We start from the raw sequence: 24,699 nt of genomic DNA, 5'->3' as shown, positions 1-24,699 counted from the left end.
AAGGCCACCCAGGGCAATACCCAAGTTTGTCTCCTACATTTTTAAAGCTACGTTTGCTCTTCCATGTTTTAGGTGCATAACAGCTGCGTTTTCCCTTGGAACAAGGTTTATTAAAACTCTGACTGGGCAAGAAAACCCAGTCAGTGTCCCCCCAAACCAAGGGAATGTCTTCTAGGCTTACTGTCCACTTAAGGCCTTGACTAAGCTCTTCTGACAGGCTTCAGCTAGGAACTTACTAAAACAAGATATCAGTAGTATTGTAGTTTGGAAGTGATGGATTGGTCTCAAAGGACAAATATACAGATCTATTGCATTTTTCTTTTTACAAGTAGAAAAATGAAGCATTTATTTGCAAACAGACTTTTAATGAAGTTCCTGTAGAACCACTCTTGCCAGAGCAAACATATCAAACCATTTAATCATGCCCCATACTAGCAGAAATGCACACAGCATCTTTTTTTTTGTAGGAAAATCACTTTTCAAGGAATACAAATTTTGAAGTTACGCGCTGAACAGCTGCTAATTTCTTTCTTCTCTAGCGCCTTGGCCACCACTCCTTTTCCAAGAACTCTTCTAGGGAAAGGCAGGGGACAGCTCCATTTTAGATTAAAAAATATTTATATTTTTGGAGAGCCTTCCACAGAGACCTGGCAAAAGTACCACCCAGTAATAATACAGTAGGTGGTTCTCCTCCTGCCTTTGGAAAGGAGCTCTCTTTAAAGCCTGACTAATGCATGAGAAGGGATTATGGGATTAAAGAGCTCCTAAAAGGGTGGAGACCCACTTTTAAAAGATGCCCAGTAATTGTTTATCTCAAGGATAGTAATGCTGCACTGAAAACATACAATGCTTTCATGAGCCTTGGAGTTAGTATATTCAGAGAAGCACAAAAGGTTGATCAGCTCCCCAGACACCCACTCAGGGAATCCACAAACATTTTTGGTACAAGCAAATTCTCTATCAAATTAATTAGCTTTATGTATTAAAAAGTTCAGATTAAAAAGAGGACGTCGCTTTGACGTTGCTCTGCGGGCAGTCAGCACTCATGAAATGATCTTCACTTCAGGCTTGGACTCTTCCAGGGCTCTCAGTTCATCATCCACTTCAGAACTCCAGAAAATGTCGTACAAACTACACATAAACAAAAAACCAAACTGGTTCAGTGAGCATCCTCCCATTAAGAAGAGAGAAAGATGCACAAGTGGCCGGTATGGGAAGATCATGTAACAAAAAGGGCCCCATGTAGGTTCGAGAGTCTGGCCCAACAGACAGAAACACGCCTTACAACATAAGACTCTATCACTCCCTCCCCAGCACCGCCTTCTCCTTGTTGTTGGGCCCTATGGACCAAAGCACATCAAGGCACTGTGGTCATATCACTTGGAAGGGACAAAGGAGTGTTTTGCATCACCAGTTGCCCTCAGCTGCAATTCCCAGAGAGCCGGTGCTCACAGCCCTCTCCCAGCAGCCCCCCAGCTCGCTCGAGCTCACCACCTGCCAGGGGGAATGCAAGCAGGACCACAAACATCTCTCACATTAACTGCTGCACGTTGCAGTTGGGATTCCTCAAGGCTTCACAGATCTTCCTGATGCCTTCATCTTCCAGAGAGTTGTAGCTCAGGTCCAGCTCGGTAAGGCACTGCTTGGTAACCATGACGGTGGCAAGGGTTGCACAGCATGCTGCCGTGAGATCGCAGTTACCCAGCCTGCATGGAGGGGATGGAGAGGAGAGAGAGGCCAGTGCAGTGAGCGATGGCTCCAGAGACCAGCTCACCAACCCACGCTCAGGCAGCAGGCATGGACCAGAGATCCCCATTAGGCCGGCATCTCCGAGACATTAGCAGGGACTGGTCTGTGGTCTTCCCACAGACACAGTTATCCTTGTGGTGACTGCTGAACACCTAAAAGACATCCCTAAAGCTTAACAGTGTGTGGCTACAGGGGAAGAAGGAATCCTAAGAACAAATTCTCAACTTCAACATTATGCATAATTTTCTCTTTGGTTTAAACCGATGATAAATAATCTATAAAGTTTATTACTTGAGACTTGCAAGCACCTCTCTAAAAAGGGCAACTGAGGCCTCTCAGCTGAGAGCCAAGTAGCTTTAACTGGTCAGCAAACAGATCTTTCTGGGTAAAGACTTCAAGTCTTACTGATGTGTCCCATGACTCATCTGCTGAACTCACTCACTGTGAGTCTCAGGCATCAGAGCACAGCTCCGGCCTCTGTCAAATGGTGTGGAAGAGACAAACATGGTGCCCCAAGCATCATGCAGGCCACAGCCACACCAGTCCAGAGCTCAGTGCTCGCCTGGGAAGGGAACAGGCAGATGGGGAAAGCAAGTCCCACAATGGGGCTGGAGGTAATGCTCCAGCTGGCCTCCTGCTCCTACTGGTGAGGCTGGACCAGCACGTGTGCTGGCACCCACAGAGACTATGGAAAGCAAGAGGCAGATGGTGAATTCAGGCAGGTTTTGGACTGCGACTGGCAGGCATCAGAATTAATGCGCCAGACCTGGACCAGCAGTTCCTCCATCTCAGCATTCCACCTGAGAGAGGCCTGGTGGGCGAGTTCAGAGAAGGGCATGGGAAGCTCTACAGTGAGCAGCTCGCAGAACAAAGCAAGATCCCTCCAGCCTCCCCACATTTTGCTTTAGATCCTGAAGGTACACTGCACCATGAACTTTCAGTTCTGCACCTGGGAGAGCGCCTGTGAATGGCTATGAATGCAGGAGATACTTGCAGGAGACCATGAGTGACAGGATACATGGAATCACTTCTGGCTTCCATTTACTTGCTAGTGGACTAATTAAACATCAGCTTGTTTCATGTGAGCAAAAAAATACCATGCTACCATCTACTGTTATCTCCTTCTCTCTGCATGCAAATCTTGGAAAGGTAACAGCAAGAGAGAAGACTCCTGAGGGTGCACCTTACCATAGGGACTGGATGTTGCAGGTGGGGTGCAGCAGCCCTTCACACATGAGTTCAACACCTGCATCTCCCAACTTGTTCTCCCCCATGTGCAGTACTTTCAAGTGCTTGTTCACGCTGAGAGCAGAGCTGACGGCCTTGCAGCAAGCAGTTGTGAGCCCGCACTCCCTAATCCTGCAAGGCAAAAGTGACAAGAGATCTAGATGGGGGATCCAGAGAGTATCAGGCACCATTCACTTCTTCACATTTGCTTTACAGGAGCCACAGACAGCGGTAACAGAGGAACCAAAGCCTTCCCACAGTCACTGCACTCTTCTCAACCCCTCATCCGCTCGATCCTTTCTAAAGCAGCTCTTCCATTCTTTGTATTTGAGATACCTGTCTCAGATCACACACCTAGGAAAGGCACCTGCCCATAAAGCACAGGAACGATCAGAGGCGAAGGGTGCTGCTCTCACAGTCACTCTCACCTCCACCGTGCACTCCTGAGGCACCTCATCAACTCCCAGGCCACCAGGGCAGGGGAAGAACCCAGCACGAGGCAGGAGCTGAACTTGCAATGTAATAAGTTCAAGTGCTGCTTGTTCAAGTTCTATGTGAAGAACAATTTTCCTCTCCCAGCCACAGGATACCAGACCATCCCAGCCTAAAGTAACAGTGTCAGCAGAGAGGTTGCTGAGCCTTCTCTTGACTAATCAATGAGAGGGCTTGGATCCAGCAGAGGACCTGAGATATCTGATCATAGCACTCATTTTGCTATTACATGAGACCTTTCAAACTTCCAAAGTGGAACCATGGCAACTGAGGATCTATCTGATGGACATTACTTCACCTACATCTTTCTTCAGTGAGGTCTCCAAAGAAGGCAGTGGGTATGTGAAACTTGACAGCTGCTCACCATAGCTCCTGGAGTTTAGATTTGGGATCCTTGAGTGCCTGACACAGCATTTCCATCCCAGAGTCTCTCAGGTTATTGTCTATCAGACTGATCTCTGTCAGGGTCTCTTTTGTACTGATGAGTCTGGAGAGATCTTTACAGCTAGCACTTGTGAGATCACAGTCCCATAACCTGCAAGGAAGAACAAAATATTATTTTTCCCCCAAGAATGACTTAAATTAGAAAACAGAGTCCTATTTTACTATTCTGAATTTCTGGTTATGTCATCTCATTTGTCCTATCCTTTACAAAATCCATTCATGCATCATACCACACAGCTTTCTCCTTGCTTTCCATCCGTTGCACCAAAAGCTCTGTTTGTAACACAAAAAAGAAATAGGAACATGCAATTTAGACTAGATATAAGGAAGAAATGTTTTACACTGAGGGTGGTAGAACACTGGCACAGGTTGCCCAGAGAGGAGGTGGATGTCCCATCCCTGGAAACATTCAAGGCCAGGCTGGATGGGGCTCTGAGCAACCTGATCTGGTTGGAGATGTCCCTGCTCCTTGCAGGAAGGTTGGACTAGATGACCTTTAAAGGTCCCTTCCAACCCAAACTATTCTATCAATTCTAGTACACAGATAACTCAACAGGAAGACAAGACAACATCATCACAAATTTTAATTCAGCCTCTCCCTAGAATTTGATCCAAGGGATTTCAGTGAAGCCCTTCTTGTCCATGGTGTCCTCCACCCAGTTTTGAGAAGCAACTAATTTGCAGCAGAGACACTCTTGTTTCACTAGGGGGTGTAACTGAGAAACTTTCCGCTTGGGAGCAAACCAGCAGCACAACATAGACAACCCAGAGGCTCCAGGAGGGATTTAAGTAACCTCTGCCTCCCCTTACCATAGCTTCTGGATTTTGCAGTTAGGATGCATCAGTCCTTGGCACAGCAGAGCCAGACCGGAGTCCCCGATCTTGTTATCCCCCACAGAAAGATCTATCAGCGATGACTTGGTACTGAGAACAGCGCTGATCTCCCGACAGCTGTCGCTGGTTATGCCACAGTTCTCCAGGCTGCAGGAAAAAGGCACAGCTGGAGTTGCTGCTCCAGACCCACTGTTAGATACACCCCAACATGCCCAGTTCAGACTGAGCAGGGGCTATGAGCTTGTTCCTTGCTGCAAACCAGTGCAGCTCAGCATGGGTAGACCCTGCAAGGCTCAGAGATGACACAGGTATCCTAGACAGGCTCTGGGTGAGGCAACACACTGCTCCTGTACTCCATGAGGCTGCAGGGCACTTTTACTCTGACTCACCCATGCACATCCATTAATGCAAGGATTGTTTCTGCCAAACTCCCTCTTTACATCGACAGTCATTTTTAAGAGGACCTTTTTGGCTGTACCTGCAGCCCTGGCAGCCAACCCCTGTTGAAGCACAGGGGCAAGGTAAAATGAATCATACTTCTCCCCTAAAGCCCTTCAGAGACTTCACCTGAGATATGAGGCCAAATCCAGCATCTCTGTTTTGAAGTAAAAAAGGGATTTGAATAAATATACTCAGCTGGTAATTTGGGGGTAAGAACTGGAGCAACTGAGGGTGATTGCTCCTCTGCTCTGAGATACTGGCAAGCAGTCACCCCTTGTAATTGCAGGTTTAACCCGGGGTACATGCTCATGCTGTGTACCAACAGGCATAAGAATGAGCTCAGAATCACATGCTAAAAAAAAAAAAAAAAAAAAAAAAAAAAAAAAAAAAAGAAAAAAAAAAGTCAAAAAAACCCAAACCTGACAGCTTGCAGTTTCCAGTTACAGAAATCTGAGCTAGAAAAAAAACTGGCCTAAATTTCAAGCATTTGTGTCAATAATTGTTCCTGTCCTATGGATGGTATGACTAGCAGCAGGACTAGTTGCAGTTAGAGATGACCAGCTCTTCCTTACTGTAGTAACTCCAGGTTGCAGCTTGCCTCCACCAGTCCCTGGCACAGCTGCTTTACAGCTGTATCTCCCAGCGTGTTGTTACTCAGGCTGAGCTCCTTCAGGGTGGGCTTGCTTTGCAGAGCAGCATTGAGAGCTTCCACAATATCAGCTGTGAGTTCGCAATACTCCAGCCTGCAAGGAGAAAAGAAGGCCAGGGGGAAAACAACCATCTTCACCATGTCCCGCTATCTGCAAGATAGCAGCTGTGGAAAATGTGTGTTAGCCAGGGCAGAGAACATGCCAACACGAGCTGAGAGCAGGCAACGCGTGAAAACTGTAAGAGTTTTTAACAGCATCTCTCTGCTTATTTCAGGAAGTTTTAATTCTTAAACTAGACCCCAGGGGGTCCTAACAAGGCTAATTATCCACCCCATTTTTACACTAGTCCTCCGTTAAACCAATGCAGAGGCTGCCTTGGAACACACGACAGGCTGCATTGCAACACATCACGCAGCCTCGCCACTGAGCCTTCCTGGGAGCAGCTGGGGGCTGCAAATAGACCTGGATCCCGCTCAGACATAAAACAAAGACCAAGTGCAGCAGAATCAGACTTTCCCGGGCATCTGAGAGGTCCTACATTAGCAGTCACCACTGCCAGGAGGGCTAAACAAAGCCTATAGGAATAGACACTCAGCTTTTACAGACCCACGAAACCTACCAGCATGAATAAGCATGACACAATTTCAGATAAAACGGGAAGAAATCCACATCTGGCAACAAAACTCCTGCTTGTCTCAAGCGAAAGACAAGCATGACCCGTCTGATGACCAAAAAAGCCCAGTGAGTACTTACTGCAGCTTTTGCAGCTTACAGTTGGGGTTCATCATCCCTTGACACAGCACCTTCACTCCAGCAGTTCCCAGTTTGTTATCACCTACGTGCAGCTCTGTCAGGGATGGCCGTGCACTGAGGACGGAGCGCAGAGTCTCACAGCTGGCACTTGTCAGATTGCAGTTTTGCAGCCTGAAGGAGAGAGGCAATCAGGATGAGGGAAATGCATCCCCAAATTACAGACACTCTTCTCAGAGAGGTGCATCTGCTGAGGTTTGAAAGGACACTGTGGCACTGACAGTGTGTAACCCTCTAGAAAGTGGCATGTCCAGGTTAGTACTGCTAGTTTAAAGGTGTGCCAAAATACTCTATCTGCTAGTATTGTACCTGTAGCACAAAGAACAGGTGCCGTGCTCCCTTCAGTGTAATTGCTCATATAGCACCTCTGGCAGAAGAAGGATCCACCCTACATTAAGCAGCATGACAACTGCTTTATAGAAGTGTATTAATCATCATGATGCTTATCTCAGAGATAAAGCAATGCCATCTTCTGATTTCTTGCCCCCTCTGGAAATGCGATCCAGAGTAGCTAAAAGTAAAAACCTCATCCAACTTGGCTTAAATCCCTGGATATAATTTAGAATTTTAATGGTATAGTACAAGAAAGATCTACAAAGCTGATCCTTCAGCACTCAGGCTGGGAGAAGTAGTGCAGGAACCACACCAGTATTGCTATGGGGTGTTTAGAGTTACTGGACAAGACTTTCTGCAACCAAGAGGACTTGTGAGTGGTGGTACTAAGTTTGACTTGGGTTTGGTTGCTCTTTTATTCCCTAAGGCACTTTACCAGAACCCCAAAAATAGACAGTTATGTTACTACAGGACTGAAACAGCCTAATCCAGGCTTGAGCATGTGGAGAAGTTTGAAGCTTAGGACAAACTCCCTGAAAAATTACTTGTGTTAGTCTTCCAGTACAGAGTATGACAGTTATATCTTGAAGGCCCATCAGAGTAGAAGTTTGATTAGCTTCACAGTCAACTTTCCTTCTATTTGTCAGTTAATTCTCCTGGCAGGGGGCACTGGGACTTTGAAGTGGGCATATCTGATCTAAAAAGCAAATTATTTTTACAAGGTAGTGTCATGAAGAGCCTAGATCCACCTCAAGAGCTGGAGGACTCCAGTACCCTGCAGAAGAGATGCTGGACAGAGAAGGTAGCATCTCCTGGCGGGTCACTGAGGAGCAGGGGCAGCAGCCACTGGCTTTGACTAAAGCTCCTGCACCATGGTTGCCAAAGGAAGACAAATAGTGCTATAACGTGCTGCTATTGCCTCTGCAAAAGAAGTTGTCTTGAACCAAGCTGGCCTTGCCCAACTGAAAAGACAAGGCTTGAGGCAGAGCCAGTCTGACAGAGCGCAGAAAGACTGACAACTCATGAAACACCAAGGCTCATGAGAACAGCCTTTTGCTTGGCTCCTAGAGAAAGGAGTGAGCAAACTGGACCAGACGCTAAACACTGTGCTTAGAACTGGCAGAAGAGCCCTCTGAAAAATGCACTTGTGAAAATGGGAGGTATGTGCTAATGGCAGAGTGGGGCTCTCTGTGGTCACACTTTTGTTCAAACCAGCCTAAAGAGATAATTCAGCTGCCTAGGCCAGGGGAAGATCTGCTACCTCGTCTAAAGAAAGTCAGCAGAAAGTCTTCGCTTGGCTGGAAAAACCCCACCCGTCCTTCCCTCAGTGGGGAAGACAAAGGAAGACAGACTGATGATCTAGAGTCTTCCAATAAATATATCACTTACATAAAAACTTTTGGGATTTTCCAACCATCTGACCTCGGTAATTGCTGAGATGCACTGGCGTGGCTCTTACTGCCAACACACACTGGTTTGCCTCATGACTTCACCCACAGCAGACTGCAAACATGTTAGAGCAAGACAATCAACACAGCTTTACCATAACTTCTGCAGGCTACAGCTTGGCGTCAGCAACCCTTTACACAGATATTCAATGCCTGCATCTCCCAGTTCATTGTTGTTCAGCTTCAGCTCTGTGAGGGATGGATTTGTATTGATGATGGAAGAGAGATCCTCACAGTTACTGCTGGAGAGACTGCAGTCATCCAGCCTGAAAGAGAAGGAGAGAAGGAGCACTTTAATCCTTGCAGTTGTTCTGTTCTTCCTGGCTGGAACAGGGAGAACAAATACCCCCATGAAAGCAAAGTGGGGGATTTACTCCTCTGCAGTCCCCGGGATGCCTCTGTAAGTATGTGCATGGCTGCTGGGTGATGCACGGCCCAAACCAAGACCTGCTCTCTCTGCAGGGCTGCAGTACAGGAGGGGCTGGATGGCCATTCCCCAGGCCACGGACCTCCTCTGTGCTGCACAGAAGAGGGCATGTGACTCAAGTAATCTCCCCCTTGGCAGGGCTTCACCTGGAGGACACACTTTCATTTAAACATCGATAGCGACAAAACACCAGGTATCTAAACACACGTCTAACCAGAGGCCAGCTTACAAGCTGTCAGACTGGTTCTGCACCGAGACCAGCCAAGCTGGGTCTTCAGCCAGCCCCAGACACCCATCAGTAGCTTGGTCTCATGTAGGTGAGTCACGCCGCTCTGCACCACCTCTCTCCGGCATGACTCTCAGTTCACAAACTGTGAGTTTGCAGTGTGGCAGTTCTCTCACTGGAACATCAGCATTTTTCTAGTTGTTGCTAAATTGATGGGGGGGACTTGAATTGAAAGGAGAGCCAAGGAAAGGATTAGGAGCCCAGGACAGGCAGGGAGGTGTACAGGGAGGAAGAAAAGACATGGGGCAAAAGGAAGGTGTCATGAAGAATCCTACAGCCCCATGCACTGCCACAGCCACAGCCGGGACTGCCAAAAGTTACCTGGTCATTTCTCCTTTGACAACGCTATGAAAACTGAGGCTCTAGTAGGCTTCTCCTTCCCTTCCTCTGGCAAGAAGACTTGGTCCCCAATGGGATCATGTCAGAATCCCTGCTGCAGCCGCTCTCATCCACTACGTCTTGAGCAGCCCAGCCTCTGCCCAGCAGACAACCATCCCACTGCCTTCTGCCACCCAAGGCAGACCTTGGGAAGTCAAGGTCAGGCCCATGAAGCTTGCCTGCAAAAAGCTCCTTTACAAAACAAAAGCAAGTCACCTTCAACCTGCCTGACCTCCTCCAAGCCATCGCTGGCTTGATGCAGCCCATCCTCTCCAGCCCAAGCAGGATGATGCCAGCCCACAGGGTGTGAATTCCCAACCAGAAGAGAGGGAAGAGTGTAGAAGCAACTCTTCTGAACCCTGTCCTACAGCTTACACTCTAGGAGACGCCTCTCTCACAGTGGTTTGCTCAATGCACAAGGCAGGTACTTTTGAAGGCCAAGTGAAGAATTAAAAGCTGATGGCACGTGGCTTGTGACTATTAAGTAACAGTTACTTGACAGCATCTGACCTGCGGCCCAGAGAGCGTGCAACCTAGTAAGCACAGAGACATGTCCTCCCTCTCGTAAGGGAGAAAAAGAAACACAGAATTACCAAAACAATGGTCACATGTTTAGACAGCCACATTACCTAGCTGAGTTCTATGGCACACCATAGAATGATGGCAACATCACTTCACACCAAAGGATGCTCATCTATACTTGAAAAAACTTTGGAAGAGGGTGGAGATTTTTTCCCCCCTTTAAATTAACTTTCTGGATAAAAATAGGTAGAACCATTCCTGATACTGTGCAATTTCAAAGCCACAGATCAACAGTTCTGCAGTTCAGAAACACAGGAGAGAAACACAACAGTGCTTACTTAGAAGAGATGACATGCAAGTAGTTACTACCTGATGGTTTTGCAGGATTTCATGGTGGACAGAAGTTCAGCCCATCTAGATGGGCTCATCTCCTCACACTGGATGTCGAGCTCCATTTTGTCAGTTGAGATAAGATCTGAAAATGTAAAAAAAAAACCCACAAAAAATCAAACTGTTCTTTTTTTCATTGACTGAGAAGCAACAATCCTCTTCAACGCCCCCAGCTCTCAGCCACGAGTTACACTCTGCGAAGAGGACAGATTGTGTTTTTCCAACACCAGCCTGCTGCAAGCACCAGTGCGAGCCAGCAGTGTTGGGGCGGCTTTGTCTGGGACTCGGCAAGGCCCTCCTCCGAGAGGCAAAAAGCACACAGATCCTGGACAGACATGGCAACAGCTTGTTATATGAAGGCTGCTTGTGTGAGACTAAGATGCTCCTCTTCCCTCTGCAAGAGAGCTTAACTAGGAGGTTTTTAGAGGCATGGGTGCTCCTCTCTCACTGTCACGCGGAACAGCCACTGAGTATTACCAGCATGGCAAACCTGGCTGATTGTGGGACCTCAAGCTATACTTAAAATCAGGGTGTTTTTGAGAGAATAAGGGTGAATGACAAAGATGAGCACGAGAACTGCCCTGGGCTCAGACTGAAAATCCTGCTGGCCACGTCTGTATGTGAGAGGTGGAACCTAGGTGGCTGGGAGAAGTGTTGCTCCACGACTTGATATCCAGGCTTTGAAAGGTCATTCTGGCTGGGCAAGGCCAAGCAGAGAGAAGCTGGTAAGCAGGAATTTTTTTTGCTCTGCAATCAAAGTGCATTTCTGAACTGATGTAAACACGACATCTCACGGAGCAGCTGCAGGTAAACATGCACAAAAACACGCCGAGGCCAACAGCTGAGCTCTAGGCTGAGTCTACATGGGCGAGTATTAAAGACAGAGCTCCAGTAGGTGACAAAAAGCAGTGCTGGCGACTTGGCTTTGCTAACATGACTCAGCCTACAGGGAATTTGTAAAAAAAAAAAAAAAAAAAAAAAAAAAAAAAAAAAATTAAATTAAAATTAAAAATCTCCTGAGCAATCGCACTGGAATGTGAACAGTACAAAACCCCCACCACGCGTTACCGAGGGCAGCTCACCACTGCCTTCCCCCGCCGAGTACGTACCGGTCACGGAGGAATCCAGGACGCCGAGCACGGCGGGTTTTTCCCGTTTCACCCCTCTGACCAAACAGGCGGACACACCCGCCGGCCCGGCCGCTCCGCCGCGGGCAGCCGCCTCTTGGCTCACAACGCTTCCCCCACACTCCCGTTTCTCGCCCCGTAGTTAACGCCGGAACTCGCCCCGCTTTGCTTTGCTTTGCTTTGCTTTGCTTTGCTCTGCTTTCCTTTTCCTTCCCTCCCCCTCCCCTCCCCTCCCCTCCCCGGCCCCGCCGCTCCGCTCCACTCCGCTCCGCTCCGCTCCGCCCGCCCGCGCAGCCGCCGACGCCCGCCCCGGTCCCAGCCCAGTTCCGCCCCGGTCCCAGCCCAGTTCCGCCCCGCGGGGCGGGCGCGGCGGCCCGGAGCGGAGCGGAGGGGGGCTGGATTTGTCCCCTGCTTCCTCCCCCTTTTTCCCTTTTCTTCCGTTTTTTCCTCTTTCTCTCCCTTCCCTCCCTCCCATTTTTCCTGCCCTCCCTGCCACTTCTCCGCCTTTCCTCTCTCTTTCCTCCTTCTTACCTTTCCCTTTCTTCCTTTTTTTTTCCAACTTCTCTCTACTTTCCTTCTCCCCCGCCTTTCTCCCTCCCTTCTTTTCCGCTTTCCTCTTTTCCCTTTTTCCTCCCTTCTTTCCCCCCTCCCCTCTTCTTCTTCTGTTTCCTCCATATCCTCTTCCTTCCCTCTTTTTCCCTGTTTTCCTCACATCCTTCTTTTTCCTCTCTTTTCCCCTTCTCAGCTTCCCCTTCTCTTTTTCCTGTGCCTTCCCCACCTCCCTGTTTTTCCTCCCTTCTTTTCCCCTCTTTTCCCTTTACTTTCTCCCTCCTCACCATCCCTCATTCTTCTTTTTCTTCACTTCATTCCCTCTTTCTCCCTTCTTTCTCTCTTTTTCCTGTCTTCTCCTCACTTCCCTCTTTTCTCCCCCTTCCCTCCTTCTCCCAACTTTTCCCCTCCCCTCTTTTGTTCCTTTTCCACCCTTCGGCCCTCCTTTTTCCCCCTTTCCCTCCCTTTTCCCTCCCTTTTCCCTACTTCTCTCTTTTTCATTTTCTCCCTTGCTTCCCTCCTTTCCTCCACTGTTTCCACCCTTTTCTTTCCCCCCTTCCCCATCCACCCCTGTCTCCCCCCGGAGCAGGAGCATTGGCATGCGCAGGAAACAAGACAGGACAAGGGGAAATCCCTGTGGAGAGGGGATGTGCGAGGGTCGGGAGGATCAAACGTTTAAATGGGCAGCTGTCCCACCCGCGCTGGGAGGGCAACCCCAGCCCCATGCTGGGATCCGGAGTGCGATGGGGATGCATGCAGGGCACCCAGGGGAGAGGGAACATGGAAGGGTCTTGGCCAGAGGACACAGGATCCCCCCTCGTACTTCCCCGGGGAGGCTGGAGCTGTTTGAACTGGGAATGACAACAAAAATATCCGTTCCTAGGTGCTGTCTCCCTGACTTCCAGCTCCCCAGACGGCTGGGTACAAGGGCCAGCTTGGAGAGCCTGGGATGTCCCCCCTCTCCTGCCCTTCCATCTGTCTGTCCCTGACTTATCCTCTCCTGTGTTCTGTCTCCCTCATTAGCACAACACGTTGACGAGCAGCCCAGCCGCACCTCGCCGGCACAAAGGCCTCTCCACTAAGCGGTTTGGAATGAAGCTGTGAGAGCAATGGAGGACGGGCGCGTCGGAGTTTTGCTGCTAGGACGGCTGTCACCCTCCCCATGCTTTCCCCATGCCGCTGATCCCAGCGACCGGCAGGTTGCCCAAAAAAACAGTCCCGTGGCGGGAGCGGGGATGCCAGTGCCTGGCCGGGGCTGGACGGCATTCGTCATCGCTGGGCTCGCTTCCTCCTCCGGCTGCCGGCGACTCCCTCTCTCCCTATTGTTTCCCAGTACTTTTTGCCCCAGTAAAAGCTCGTTCAGACTTTCACAAGACAGAGCAAAGAAAGGTCTGGAAGTGCCAAGAGCTTTCTCAACAACATACTGAGTCACCTCCCATCCTCTCCCCCAAAATCTGAGCATCTCCCCAGTTTCTTCTCCCTACAAACACCCCGTTCCCATCCCCCTGGCTCACTCAACAGCCGCTCCCTACAAAGCAGCCTCCGCAACGCAAGACTTTGAAATTGCTGCGTGCTCCTCGGTAAGCAGAAGGGAAAGTTTAGGGAGTTTCAGAGCCCGGTTTTGCTGCTGGTACGTACCTCGCTCTTCTCGGCGCTCTGCAGGGAGCGAGGAGGGCAGAGCTGACGCCTTCCTGCTGCCGTTACTACGCAACCTCTGCAGTTGTACACACGGTGCCTGCTAGAGGGAGAAAAGCAGTTTTGGGTCGTGATGGCTTTTTTCCTCCCAGAGCAGCTCTTCAGAGACTGGCGGAGCCATGCTCTGTACACGATCCTACCGAGCTTAGTGACAAAGCAAACAAATATCCCACAAAACCTGATGATGAAACCTGATACTTCCTTCCAGTACCTAAAGGGGCTTATAAGAAAGGCAGGGAGAAACTCTTCAGCAGGGCCTGTTGTGATGGGACGAGGGGTAATGTTTTTAAAATAGAAGGAAGCAGATTCACACTTGATATAAGGAAAATTTTTTTTACAGTGAGAGTGGTGGAACACTGGAACGGGTTGTCCAGCGAGGTGGTTGATGCCTCATCCCTGGAAACGTTCAAGGCCAGGCTGGGCAGGGCTCTTAGCAACCACCTGATCTGGTTGGAGATGTCCCTGCTTCTTGCAGGAGGGTTGGACTCCTTCCAACCCAAACTATTCTATGATTCTTTGGAGGCAGCTTTAATATCTCACCCCCCATTACATAGGCACTTGCTAGGGTTTAGCCCCGAGCAAGGGAGTAGCTGCCGTTGAAGGATCCATCTGAAAATGAGGCCACCACAGTGTTAAAGCACACATAGAGATGCTGGAGTTTCCAAATAGTTTTTCCGTTCCTCAGGCAAGCCCTGTCCCACCTGGATGGGGAGTGGTGCTGAGCACATTGCCACCTCCCTGCCACCTCACCTGGGGGTTACTCCCTGTGGCAGGGGCTAGGGCACTGGCAGCCCTCTCCTCCTGTGCAAACTGGATGCTCACACAGCCTGGAAGGGTCCCCTGGGAACAGCCCTAGTCATGCCTCCCTAAAATTGCCTCTCGGCAGCAAGCAGGGCCCCTGGTCCTACACCTCCTCCTCCCAAACTCTCGCTGGCTCTTCCCCTCCCCGAGGATTACCCTGCCATCCCTCAAGCCGTACCGCACACTAATTGCAGGTTGAAGTAACCCACCTTCTCCGTCCCCATCCTCAACAGTGTGAACGTTAATTTGATGTTTGAATAGACTGCCAACGAACCGGAGGCAGAAGGCCAGCTCTGTTTTCCCCTCCCGTGGCTCCTGACGCCAGCAGAGGAGATGGCGGCGCAGGCTGGGAAGCACAGTCTTTGTTGCACCCCAGCGGGAGCACCAGATGTTTCCCCCCCCCCAGTTGCCTTTATTATCCTTCTTCTGGATGACATGGGAACCGACCACCAGAACAGCAAAAATAGCTAAAACCCACCCTCCTTATTGCCCAGAAAAGAGCTGAATGCCAGAGGGTGCACCTCTTCCCCGTTCCCTGCCAGGAAAGAGAGGGTTGTCCACACAAAGGGGCTGCTGGAACAGTCCTTGTGCCCCTGGGTCTGATCTGAAACCTGCTGAACCCCAGCTGCAAGCCTGGGGATGGCAGAAGCATCTGGCTGCAGTGCTTGCTGGGGCGGTCCCCGGCAGGCGGGTAGGTGGGATGCTGCGGACGGTGAAGGATGTCCCTGCCATTCTTGCTTTGCGTGATGCTTTCAAGAAGACCACCTGTGTTAGGAAGTAAGCGAACGCTAGCAAGAGGTTGCATCTTCCTCCTGGTCCACCAGTAATTTGAAATTAGATGCCTGTCATTCAGCCGGACAGCAATGGTGCCATTTCGTATCCAGCCACTGCTGGCACCTCGCTGCTCTTGGTTCCTGACCCGCTGCTACGTCAGGAGTCTCCAAAGGACAAAGTCTAGTGTTTGTTAGAGGTTTCAGAGTGATTTATGTCACGTGGACCTTCCGTAGACCTCCTGCCCTGGTCAAAGCACCCACTACACACTGGTCTGTGCTGGTGAAAAACTAGATTTACAAGCCAAGCGGCCATGCCAAGGTGTTATCAGCTTCTATCTCCTCGCTGTCCCTTTAGCTGCTCTCACTGTGGGGATAACAAAAGGCATTTTGGGGAAAATCTATTGCCCTTTCCCCAGCCAGCAGGACCAGGCTGTCCTACTCACCCAGATGCACACAAATCCAGAGGAAACTCTGCCAAACAGGGCTGAGATACTCAACAGCGAATACCGGTGAGAAATCCATGTGTGTGTCTTTCCACAGAAGCAGTGGAAGACTCCTGGCGTGGAAGGTACATCCATCAGGGCATTCGCACAGACTTAGGTCTGACTCCCTGAGGAGTCTGACGGTGACATCTGCCCTATGTTTCCTTCTTTACCACTGTTTCCCAATGTCCTTTTTGAGATCACTCACATTTATGTCCCCTTTTTTTAGGGCCTCCACCTCCTTTGGCCTTTGTACCAGGGAGGGAGAGCATGGTGGTGCCTGCCTTGCCCCTGCCGCTTGTGGGCACGGCTGGCATGGACCCACCAAGGGGAAGTACTCTGTCCTGGGATCTGGGGAAGCTGAGATGTGCCTCTGCATTTAAGATGACTCCATTCTAAATCTAAACTTACACACATGACCCTAGAGCAAACTTACAAAAGGATATGTAAACTAGGCTCATTAGTGGAAGCTGAAAGCTTTGCCTTTTCACAGAATCATAGAATGGTTAGGGTTGGAAGGGACCTTCAAAGGTCATCTAGTCCAACCCCCCTGCAAGGAGCAGGGATACCCCTGACTAGATCAGGTTGCTCAGAGCCCCGTCCAACCTGACCTTGAATGTTTCCAGGGATGGGGCCTCCACCACCTCTCTGGGCAACCTCTTCCAGTGTTTTACAATCCTCAGCGTAAAATTTTTTTCCTAATATCTAATCTGAATCTACCTCTCTCTATTTAAAACCCATTACCCCTCGTCCTATCACAACAGGCCCAACTGAAGAGTTTTTCCCTGTCTTTCCTGTAGGCCTCCTGTAGGCACTGGAAGGCCGCTATAAGGCCTCCCTGGAGCCTTCTCTTCTCCAGGCTGAACAGCCCCAACTCTCTCAGTCTGTGCTCATATGAGAGGTGCTCCAGCCCTCTGATTATCTTTGTGCCCCTCCTCTGGACCCTGTCCAACTGGTCCATGTCCTTATGTTGGGGCCTCCAGAACTGGACACAGTACTCCAGGTGGGGTCTCACCAGAGCAGATTTCCCCCTCTAGCAGATTCCCATTCTGCTTTCTATGTGTATACTTAATTGCAATTAAAGACAACAAAATTTTCAGGGCAGTGAGAGATCTTTCGCTAATTTGACTACATGATGCCAACCAGCAAATTCATTACATAAACTCAGCAGTGACAATCAAAGCAGCGAGACATAAGCATATGCCCAGCTCCATTTGTTGCACAGAGAGCTTTGTTTTAACTCCCACTTGATCCATTGCTGGAAGCCATTTGTTCCTTGAGCTTGTGTGTGACGTACAGTATGGCTTTGTAGAGGGAGGAAATGCAAAACTTGGGTCATTCCTGAAAAGCCAGCAGGCTGTTAAAGCGCTGGGGAGAAAAAGCATCTGTGGGCCAGAGTGGAGAACCTGACACTGTGGCTTAGCTGATGCCTCAGGAGCAAAAAGGGGAGGAGGACAATAAACACATGCCGGTAGCATGCAACTGGGGGATGCGAGGTGGCTGAGCAAGCTTTGGGCTCCTCGGCAAATACAGGCAAACGCTCACCCAAGTTGTGTGCGTGCACGCACACATATGGATGCTCCACACTGCGGCAGCTCGGTATAGATTCCCACAAGAAAGCCATTAGGGAGGAATTTATAGCTGTTCTGATGTGGTCGTCTTGTTCTTGTAAAAGAAAAGCTGGTCTCTTTGTTTCGCGCTGGTTTTATTCTTTGGGGGAGTGGAAATCATTATGATGAAATAGTGCTGTGAGTGTGTGCGGAATATTTTATCCCTGTGCATGCACTCTTTTACTGTGGGCCCAGTGAAAACGGGGCCCCAAGGAAATGGAGCTTTCCAGACGTGTTCATCCACTGCTGCACTGCATCAACTTGCAGAAAAAGTATGGGCAGCGGGATTTTTCGCCCAGCCTTGTTTTTCTTCTGCATCTTCTCTCTCAACCCGTAGCAGTTGTTGCCTGCCAGTCTGCAGAGGGCGATGCAGCATCAGTTTGACCCAACTTACCGTCCTCCTTCAGTTTTCCATCATCTCGAGGTTGCCTGTGGCCACCAAGATATCTCAGGGCTCAAGGGTTGAGATGAAGCCAAAGCTGGAAGGGAAAACGAGAGGACCGGACTGCAGACACAAACGTATTTTATAATACAGTCTCTTTGTGCCAGCTGCGTAGCAGCTGATGAAATAGGAGACCGCGATGGATTTCACTCTCCTGTTAAATCCTGCTGCATAGGAAGACTTGAATTGTTGAAACCTTGAAGATCGTTGTAGTGACAGCTGGTTATTTCATCAGTTTGTTTGGAACTCAGAAGCCTGAGTGTAAACCAGCTTTAAAAGGCAAGAATTAAATCTTCAGGTTAAAAAACCTCAACAACCATACTCTCAACTGTTTTTCGTACTTCAGTTTGCATGTTACTATTGCCATTTTCTGGGCAGGACTGGTGGAGATGTCCACTGCCGGTGGAGACATCTCTCTCTAGACTCCGTGGGACTGCCCATGAGAATTCATGGGTATTTGTCCCAAATAATCACTTTGAAAAGTCACTGCATCCTCTGTTCAATCCAGTTTGTCTTTGGGCTATTGGGAATTGATTTGCAATTGTCTTATTTAAACAGTTTCCCCAGGTTTATTCTTTTTAAAAGGAGACCCAGTAACGTGAAGGCTTCTTACTCTTTCTGAAGGCACGGTTTAATGGAAGGGTGTTGCAGAAGAATTTGGTCAGCCTGGAAGGCACCTACTGATATTTTCCGCCGTGCCCCAGGTCCCGCTTGGGGAGCTGATGAATCTGCTAGGATGTCCCCTGGGATTTCAGAGCATGGGCTCCCAGCCGGGTCTCTTCCCTCACCAACAGCCCCAGGTCTCAGGTGTATGCTCTGTGGAGGGGTTGGCCTGACCCAGGCTCCCCCAAAGATCTGGGGATGGGGTGCTCTGCGGTTTGCTCCGGTGTAAGCTGGGGGCTGTCAGCAGCTTTAAAGCTGAATTCCCCTCTTTGCAGTTTGTCAGGGTGGTCATTTCCTCATCCATGTAACCAGGGAAAGTGCATGGAATTGTTTTCCACCTTCAGTTTCCAGTTCAGCTTGTGACTGGAATGGAAATGCCAACCGCGTGTATTCCTATGGAGTTAGATTTTTTCCCACGAGACACCTTCAGTTTTTAAAATCCACTCTCTTTTTTTTTTTTAAAGTATTTGACTATTCCTTGTGGCTTATTGCAGTAGAGTAATAAATAGCAGAATGCGAAGAATTTGAATATTTGCCTGAACTTCGCACCTGGATAAATTCACTGGGTGAGATCTTGCCAATTTTTGGCTGAACGGCATATACATAAATGCTTCCATGAGGTATTTTGATTCCCTCTCAAATTTACCAAAGGCAAACGAGTGTTTCGGCTCTACCAGAGGACTGGGTGCCGCTCCCTGTTGCGGGGCCTTGTCCAGTATTAAACCAGAAAGCAAAAGGCCCTCTTGCAGCATGGTGCATGCTGCAGCAGACTGTGCTCTGCTTGCCTTAGCTGCGGGTTAAGCAAATGTATCGTTAGGAATTTTAAGGAAGGGAATAAGAATTTAAGGAATTTAAAAAAAAAAAAAAAAGAAAAAGCAAAATGTATTGGTGGATCGTAAAAGCAGAACGGTGCGGCCTGGCAGCCAGGGGGGAGAAAGAAAACCCACACAAAAGGGGCTACTTGGAGAATGCGGGCATCGATCCCGCTACCTCTCGCATGCTAAGCGAGCGCTCTACCATTTGAGCTAATTCCCCTGCCGTAAACCGCTCTCTTCCGGCACCCTTCTATTCTCTTCTTGCGAGACAGCGTGCGGTGCTGGCTGTTACGCGTCTTGTTCGGGGCTCCCACTGCGCTTGCGCGAGGCCGCGCCGGCCGGAGCTTGGCGGAGGCGGCGCGGCGGTCTGGGCTGGGCTAGGCGCGCGCCGGAGGATGCGCGGCGGGGCCGGGAACTCGCGCCCGCCCGTGCGGCGCCCCGCGGTGAGCACCGGACCGGGGCGGCGGGGAGCGGGGAGAGGGGTTGCGGTACACGGGCGTGCGCGGCGGGGTCCGCCCGGGGACACGGCGGCGTGCTGAGCTCCGAGGGGAGCGTCCGTGGGGAAGCACCGAAGGAGGGAGGGAGCTTGCGAGCAAAGGGCTTGTGTGTGGGGCGCCGGGGGCGGGGGGGTGCAGGAGGCTGCGTGCCCAGCGGCTTGGGGGGGCGCAGAGAGCGGTGTGTCCGGGGCACCCTGCGTGGGGAGGCGTGAGATGCGGGGTGGGGGGGCTCGGGAAGGATGCAAAGGGCTTGGTGTGCACCGGAAAGCGTTTGGCGGGGTGAGGGACTGACTGCAAAGGGCTCTGTGCATGGGGCGGGGGGGGTGGGCTGCAAAGGACTGTGTTTTTTGGGAGGGGGCTGCAAAGGGCTCTGTGTTTTGGGGAGGTGGGGGCTGTGTGGAGGGTCGCAGCATGGGGCTGTGCACCCGGCGGGGACTCTGCCAGGCGGCTGGGGTGGCCCTTGAGTCGTGGTGGGGGGGTCAAAACAGAACAACAAAAAAAACCAAACCCAAAATACTGTTGGTTTTCTTTCCATCCCTACCGGATGAAGCGGTGCAGGAGCTGCCCGTGATCACCTCGCTTGAATTTAGGGGAGGCTTGGCCTTCCTGGCAGCCAGGCGTGCTCCTTGGGGGTCAGGGTGGCCGTGAGCCTCCCCCTGCCCTCCCCAGCCCTGCGCTCTCTGGAGATGTGCGGGGTGGCACAGGCATGGCCTGGGAGCCCCCAAAATACCTGCTGCCTGGGGCGCAGCTGGTAGCGCTGGTGGGATGGCCGACTTTCGGCCCCGCTTTTGGCAGGGGCACTTGGAGATGCAGCAGCTCAAGCACCTGAATTAGGGAACCTGCTGCTCGCAGTTGGTTCCCCCCCTCCTTGCCTTGCGATATCTCCTTTAAAAACAACACCCAAAAAAGTGGAATCCAGCACTGTGGTGAATCATGAGATCTTTCCCCTCGAGGAATGTTTCCGTTTGCTCTGGTGCTCCAGCTGAAGTAGAGTTAAGGGCAACATCTCCTTGCTGGACAAGGAAGGAGATGCTGGGTCTGGAGCAGGGATCTTCGGGTGCCTGTTGAAATGGCAGATGGGGGCATGTGCTACAGCCTTCTGCGGAGCTGCACTGACCGGCCGCAATTTGGTGCCCTGTTTTTGGTGGGAAAAGGGGATGCGCTTGATCATGGGGTGCATAGCAAAGCGGGTGAGAGCATCCGGATCTTTCTCTGCCAGCACCGTGCTGAGGAAGAGGAGGCTATTCGTGGGCTTGATGCTTTAATTTCAATATGTGTTCAGCAGCGGCGATACCCAGGGTTTACTTAAAAACCTGTCATTCTAGCAAATGTCTTGCCTTGTGCTCAGTCACTTTGCTTCCCCTCTGATGGTCTTGAATAAGAAAAAGCAAAACCGAACAGCAGTGAAGGCCAATGCAAAATGCTTCATAAACGAAGTGATTACAAAATTGCTTCTGTTGTATAACCTCGGTGGTGGCTGCTTAACACCTTGCTGTTTGGAGAGCAGCAAGGTCCTGGGCTGAGCTGGCAGGGCTGCAGGCGGTGGTGCCTGTCCCCAGGTTATTGCAATTCACAGAGCAGCGGGAAGTTGGAGAGAGCGACGGGACCTGCGGCGGCTGTTGCTCCATCAAGCTCCTCGGCGCGTTACACTGTTTGGTTTCCTGCAGTATTTTTGTATTTCTACCTCAGTTGTGTTCAAGCCGTTGTTCTGTTGGATACAAAACCACTCTCTACTCAATTTTACACCCTTCCTAAGTGATTTGCCTTAGTTCTTCCTCTGATGTACAAGTTACTTTTTTCCTGGATGCATTGGCTGAGTTAGCCTCCTCCAGACTACAAGTTTCTGTTTAAAGAGTCCTATGTATCAACAGCTTTGTAATTGAAAAATAGATTTTAAAATTTATTTATTTTCCTTAGCAAGTTCTGGTCTGTGAATGGGTTCTGCTTCTTGCAGGGTTTGCTTAATAGCTTCTCTGAATGATACTTTATCGAATTACTTGGAATTTTAAATTTACTCCTTTTTTGTCCTTTTCAACATACTAATATGTTGCATCTTTTAAGGGCCTGTGAAGCCTTATCTCAGCTCTTTGGTAACCGTCCTGCCTGTCATTTATTGTTTTCACAGTTGTAAGCTGCCTTCTTGTTTGTTTTGGGTTTTTTTTGCTTTTTTTTTTTTTTTTTTTTTTTTTTCCAGCAAAAGAAAGATTGGCCAACAGAAGTGCTCTGAAAGACACATTTATCTTTAAAAAAAAACCCAACAGCGACCAAACAAGCAGGCAGCCACACCCATCCAGCAGTATGATTTCTTATCTTGGAGCTTGACTCATAATTCTGATGGCTCCTTACCTTTATCGTTATTTTAAAAAGAAAGTAGTTTTCTTATCTAAGCTATTCCTTGGGTGCCAGGCTGAAGAACTTTGTGCATGTGTCATTTTTTTTTTTCAGATGTCCTCCTGTCTCTTTTACGTCACCCTGACCTGCAGGACCCCGTAATCTTGCCTATAGGCTTCTTTTTTTTTTTTCTTTTTTTTTTTTTTTTTTTTTTTCTGATGTGCAGAAAATAGGGAGATGCTTGAGAGTATCTCCTGCTGGTGAATCTCACCTTCTATGCCAGCGATCGTGTTTCACCAGCTTGGTTTTGCAAAACGTCAATTCGACCCTGTGGAGCGGGCAAAAATGTTTCAGGCTGTGTTTTGCATAGATGCTCTCTCAGATGTGAGGTTTCACTGCCTGGGTGTTACATCTGTTTTTCCTGTCACAGGATAGTCTACCTCCCCGAACCGTTACGTTGCCGAGAGCAACTGGCAGAGCAAATGCAGGGGTGGGGGGAAGAGAGGACTGCTTTCATCCTCGCTTCGTCAGCCCCAGCCACAGCCTCCCTCATTTGCTCCTTGCGTGGTTTAGCAACAGGATTGTGCAGGATCTTTTCTGAGCAAAACCTTTTTTTTTCCCCCTTTTTTCTTTTTTTAGAATTAAAATCGCACCAAAAAGTGTGTGTTAAGACCAACTTTGAAACTGGAAGACTGTTAGTGCTTCCAGTCGTGCTGGAGTAATTCCTGTGCTTTCCTCTCCTGCGTTTTAATTGCAGGAGAGAGTAGTTCAGCTCCCACAGCTCGAGCTGTTCTACGGGCACGTCTGTACTCTGCAAATAAGCTTTCCCCTTGTTATCTTTTACTTCTTTTGGCAATGCTGTGCACCTGGGTCTCCGTACCGGGGCAGACGTTGTTCAAGAACCCACCCAAACAAACCTGCGGCTGCTCTGTGCGAAGAACAGGCCCCAGAGATGCTGAAGTTGTGGTGCTGTGGGTGGAGCTTTGCGGGAGGGTTGCTTGCTGCATCCCCTTTAGCGTTCGGCAGCCTGTGGCACTCCCAGTTGTCCATTTCACTGAGCAGTGCTGGGGTGGTTTAAGGGACTGGTCTGTGCCGTGCTGGAAATGGCTCAGCACGGCAGCGCAGTAGCTGCTGTGTGACGGAAGGCAGTTTTCTGACACGTGCAAGATAATCTCCCGTGCTGAGGTTAGCAGTCTTGGCTAGTTTGCTTTGATACGTCTCCCCATTTTACATAGCAGTGGGTGTTTCTGAAACAACTGTTCAGACTCGAGTGCTGACTGTGAATTTCGAGGCGTTTGGGTGCTCCGCTTAGCTGTGCATTTGTTTTGACACCCTCAGCATCAGGTATTTGCGGAGGGATGGGTGCAGATTCGCCTCCCTAAGTGTCTGCTTGAGCACCAGCCATCCTTCCTGGCTCGGCATCACGCCGGGTTGCCTCTGCACGTGCCATCCTCCTTTGCGCAGCAGGAGAGCTAAATTGGGATTGGAAGAGAGCTGGCAAGAGGCCTGGGTGTTCCTAGAAAGATATTGATTGCCCTGGACAGTTCGGGTTTGTTTCTTTTGTTTCCCTGGCTCTCGTCTCGGGATCGGGCTCGTTAGGGCAGCAGCTTGACGGAGGATGGAGAAACAGTGCAGGCTTTGCGGATTGAGACTGGAGCGGTGCCATCCCAGCCCGCTTCTCTCAAGTGTTAAGTCTGAAGCAGCCTGCCTGGTAATTCCATTAATGGGAGCCTAGTGCCGAGAGATAAATGTAATTCCAGGGTAAAGCCGACGCTCGGGCTCAAATGGAGAGGATTTGCTGGTTCTCCTGGGTGTGCTGCTGTGAGTAATGTACTCCTGTATTACCCACAGACGATGTTTGAAGTCTAGATGTCAGCATAAAGATCGGGCAGTGATTAAAAAAAAAATTGCTGCTAAATCTGCATGGGAAGAAATCCTTGGCTCCAGAGCCTAGCTATCTCTTTGCAATGGGCTTTACCAGAAATAAAAGTTTCCTGCTGAACTCCTGACATGCAGGATGGCACAGACCTAAGCAGCCAGCTAATTCAGGAGACAGCTTGCCTGGGATACGGCCAGAACGAGCTCTCTGTGTATAATCAATGCAGAGCAAAAATGATACCCTGTGTATATCACACCAGAGAACTTGCAAGCACATCAGAGCTAGCCACCACAACTGCAAGTAGCGCAAGCTCCTCCACATTTTTGGGCGGTGTGGTTCATGCTTGAATTCAGAGATTACTGTCCTGGCCAGCTGTTTTCCCCATTCAATTTCTGTTTTTTTGCAGACCACATCTTCCTGTTTGCCATTGTATAATACCCTCGTGGCACCATCAGCGAGTCTTGCATTGAAAAGGAATGGTTAATTGGGATATTTTTAGCTCTCCTTGTGGCTTGGATCCTGGAAATCCAGCACAGGAGCCAGCACCGTTCAGCTTTATGCAGAGGAGCTTCTCGTGCCGCAGGCGGCTGCTGAGCAGTTGTGT

The 24,699-nt window shown here is 49.8% G+C and overlaps 2 protein-coding genes and 1 non-coding gene across 4 annotated transcripts in view; 1 reads left to right on the top strand and 2 right to left on the bottom strand.

Annotated features, from left to right (window-relative positions):
• Nucleotides 1-344: 344 nt before the first annotated feature.
• Nucleotides 345-13,901, bottom strand: RNH1 (ribonuclease/angiogenin inhibitor 1). 2 transcript variants are annotated; one of them, XM_086750019.1, is made up of 10 exons: nt 13,746-13,901; nt 10,411-10,516; nt 8,524-8,694; nt 6,591-6,761; nt 5,760-5,930; nt 4,723-4,893; nt 3,833-4,003; nt 2,938-3,108; nt 1,536-1,706; nt 345-1,131 (listed from the first exon to the last, which is right to left on the bottom strand). In XM_086750019.1, exons 2-10 carry the CDS (start codon nt 10,494-10,496, stop codon nt 1,044-1,046), a joined length of 1,371 nt encoding a protein of 456 aa, XP_086606145.1. In that variant the 5' UTR covers nt 10,497-10,516; nt 13,746-13,901; the 3' UTR covers nt 345-1,043. The 2 variants fall into 2 exon arrangements, with proteins under 2 accessions (XP_086606145.1, XP_086606144.1); XM_086750018.1 differs by lacking the exon at nt 13,746-13,901 and adding an exon at nt 11,541-11,599.
• Nucleotides 13,902-19,535: 5,634 nt separating this feature from the next.
• Nucleotides 19,536-19,608, bottom strand: TRNAA-AGC (transfer RNA alanine (anticodon AGC)). Its single transcript has one exon. It is a non-coding gene; the product is annotated as a tRNA-Ala (tRNA).
• A 144-nt stretch (nt 19,609-19,752) lies between these two features.
• The window catches only part of LOC104481072 (uncharacterized), an 85,013-nt gene continuing 80,066 nt past the window's right edge, over nt 19,753-24,699 (top strand). The window contains exon 1 of the mRNA XM_086748980.1: nt 19,753-19,831. The gene's annotated coding sequence lies outside the window, so the exon portion shown is untranslated. The remainder of the gene's footprint in view (nt 19,832-24,699) is intronic.

The sequence above is a fragment of the Chlamydotis macqueenii genome, chromosome 5 (assembly GCF_036417535.1).
Source record: "Chlamydotis macqueenii isolate bChlMac1 chromosome 5, bChlMac1.mat, whole genome shotgun sequence".
NCBI lineage: Eukaryota > Metazoa > Chordata > Aves > Otidiformes > Otididae > Chlamydotis > Chlamydotis macqueenii.
Note: the sequence above shows the minus strand (reverse complement) of the source record. Positions and strands in the feature narration are given on the sequence as shown.

Excerpts from the sequence above, each read along its gene's own strand:
- RNH1 (XM_086750019.1), bottom strand. The coding sequence starts at position 10,496 with ATGGAGCTCGACATCCAGTGTGAGGAGATGAGCCCATCTAGATGGGCT. Across the intron at positions 5,931-6,590 it reads TGTAAGCTGCAAAAGCTGCA|GCTGGAGTATTGCGAACTCA; the intron begins GTAAGTACTCAC and ends TTCTCCTTGCAG. Across the intron at positions 1,132-1,535 it reads TGCAACGTGCAGCAGTTAAT|TTTGTACGACATTTTCTGGA; the intron begins GTGAGAGATGTT and ends GTTTATGTGTAG.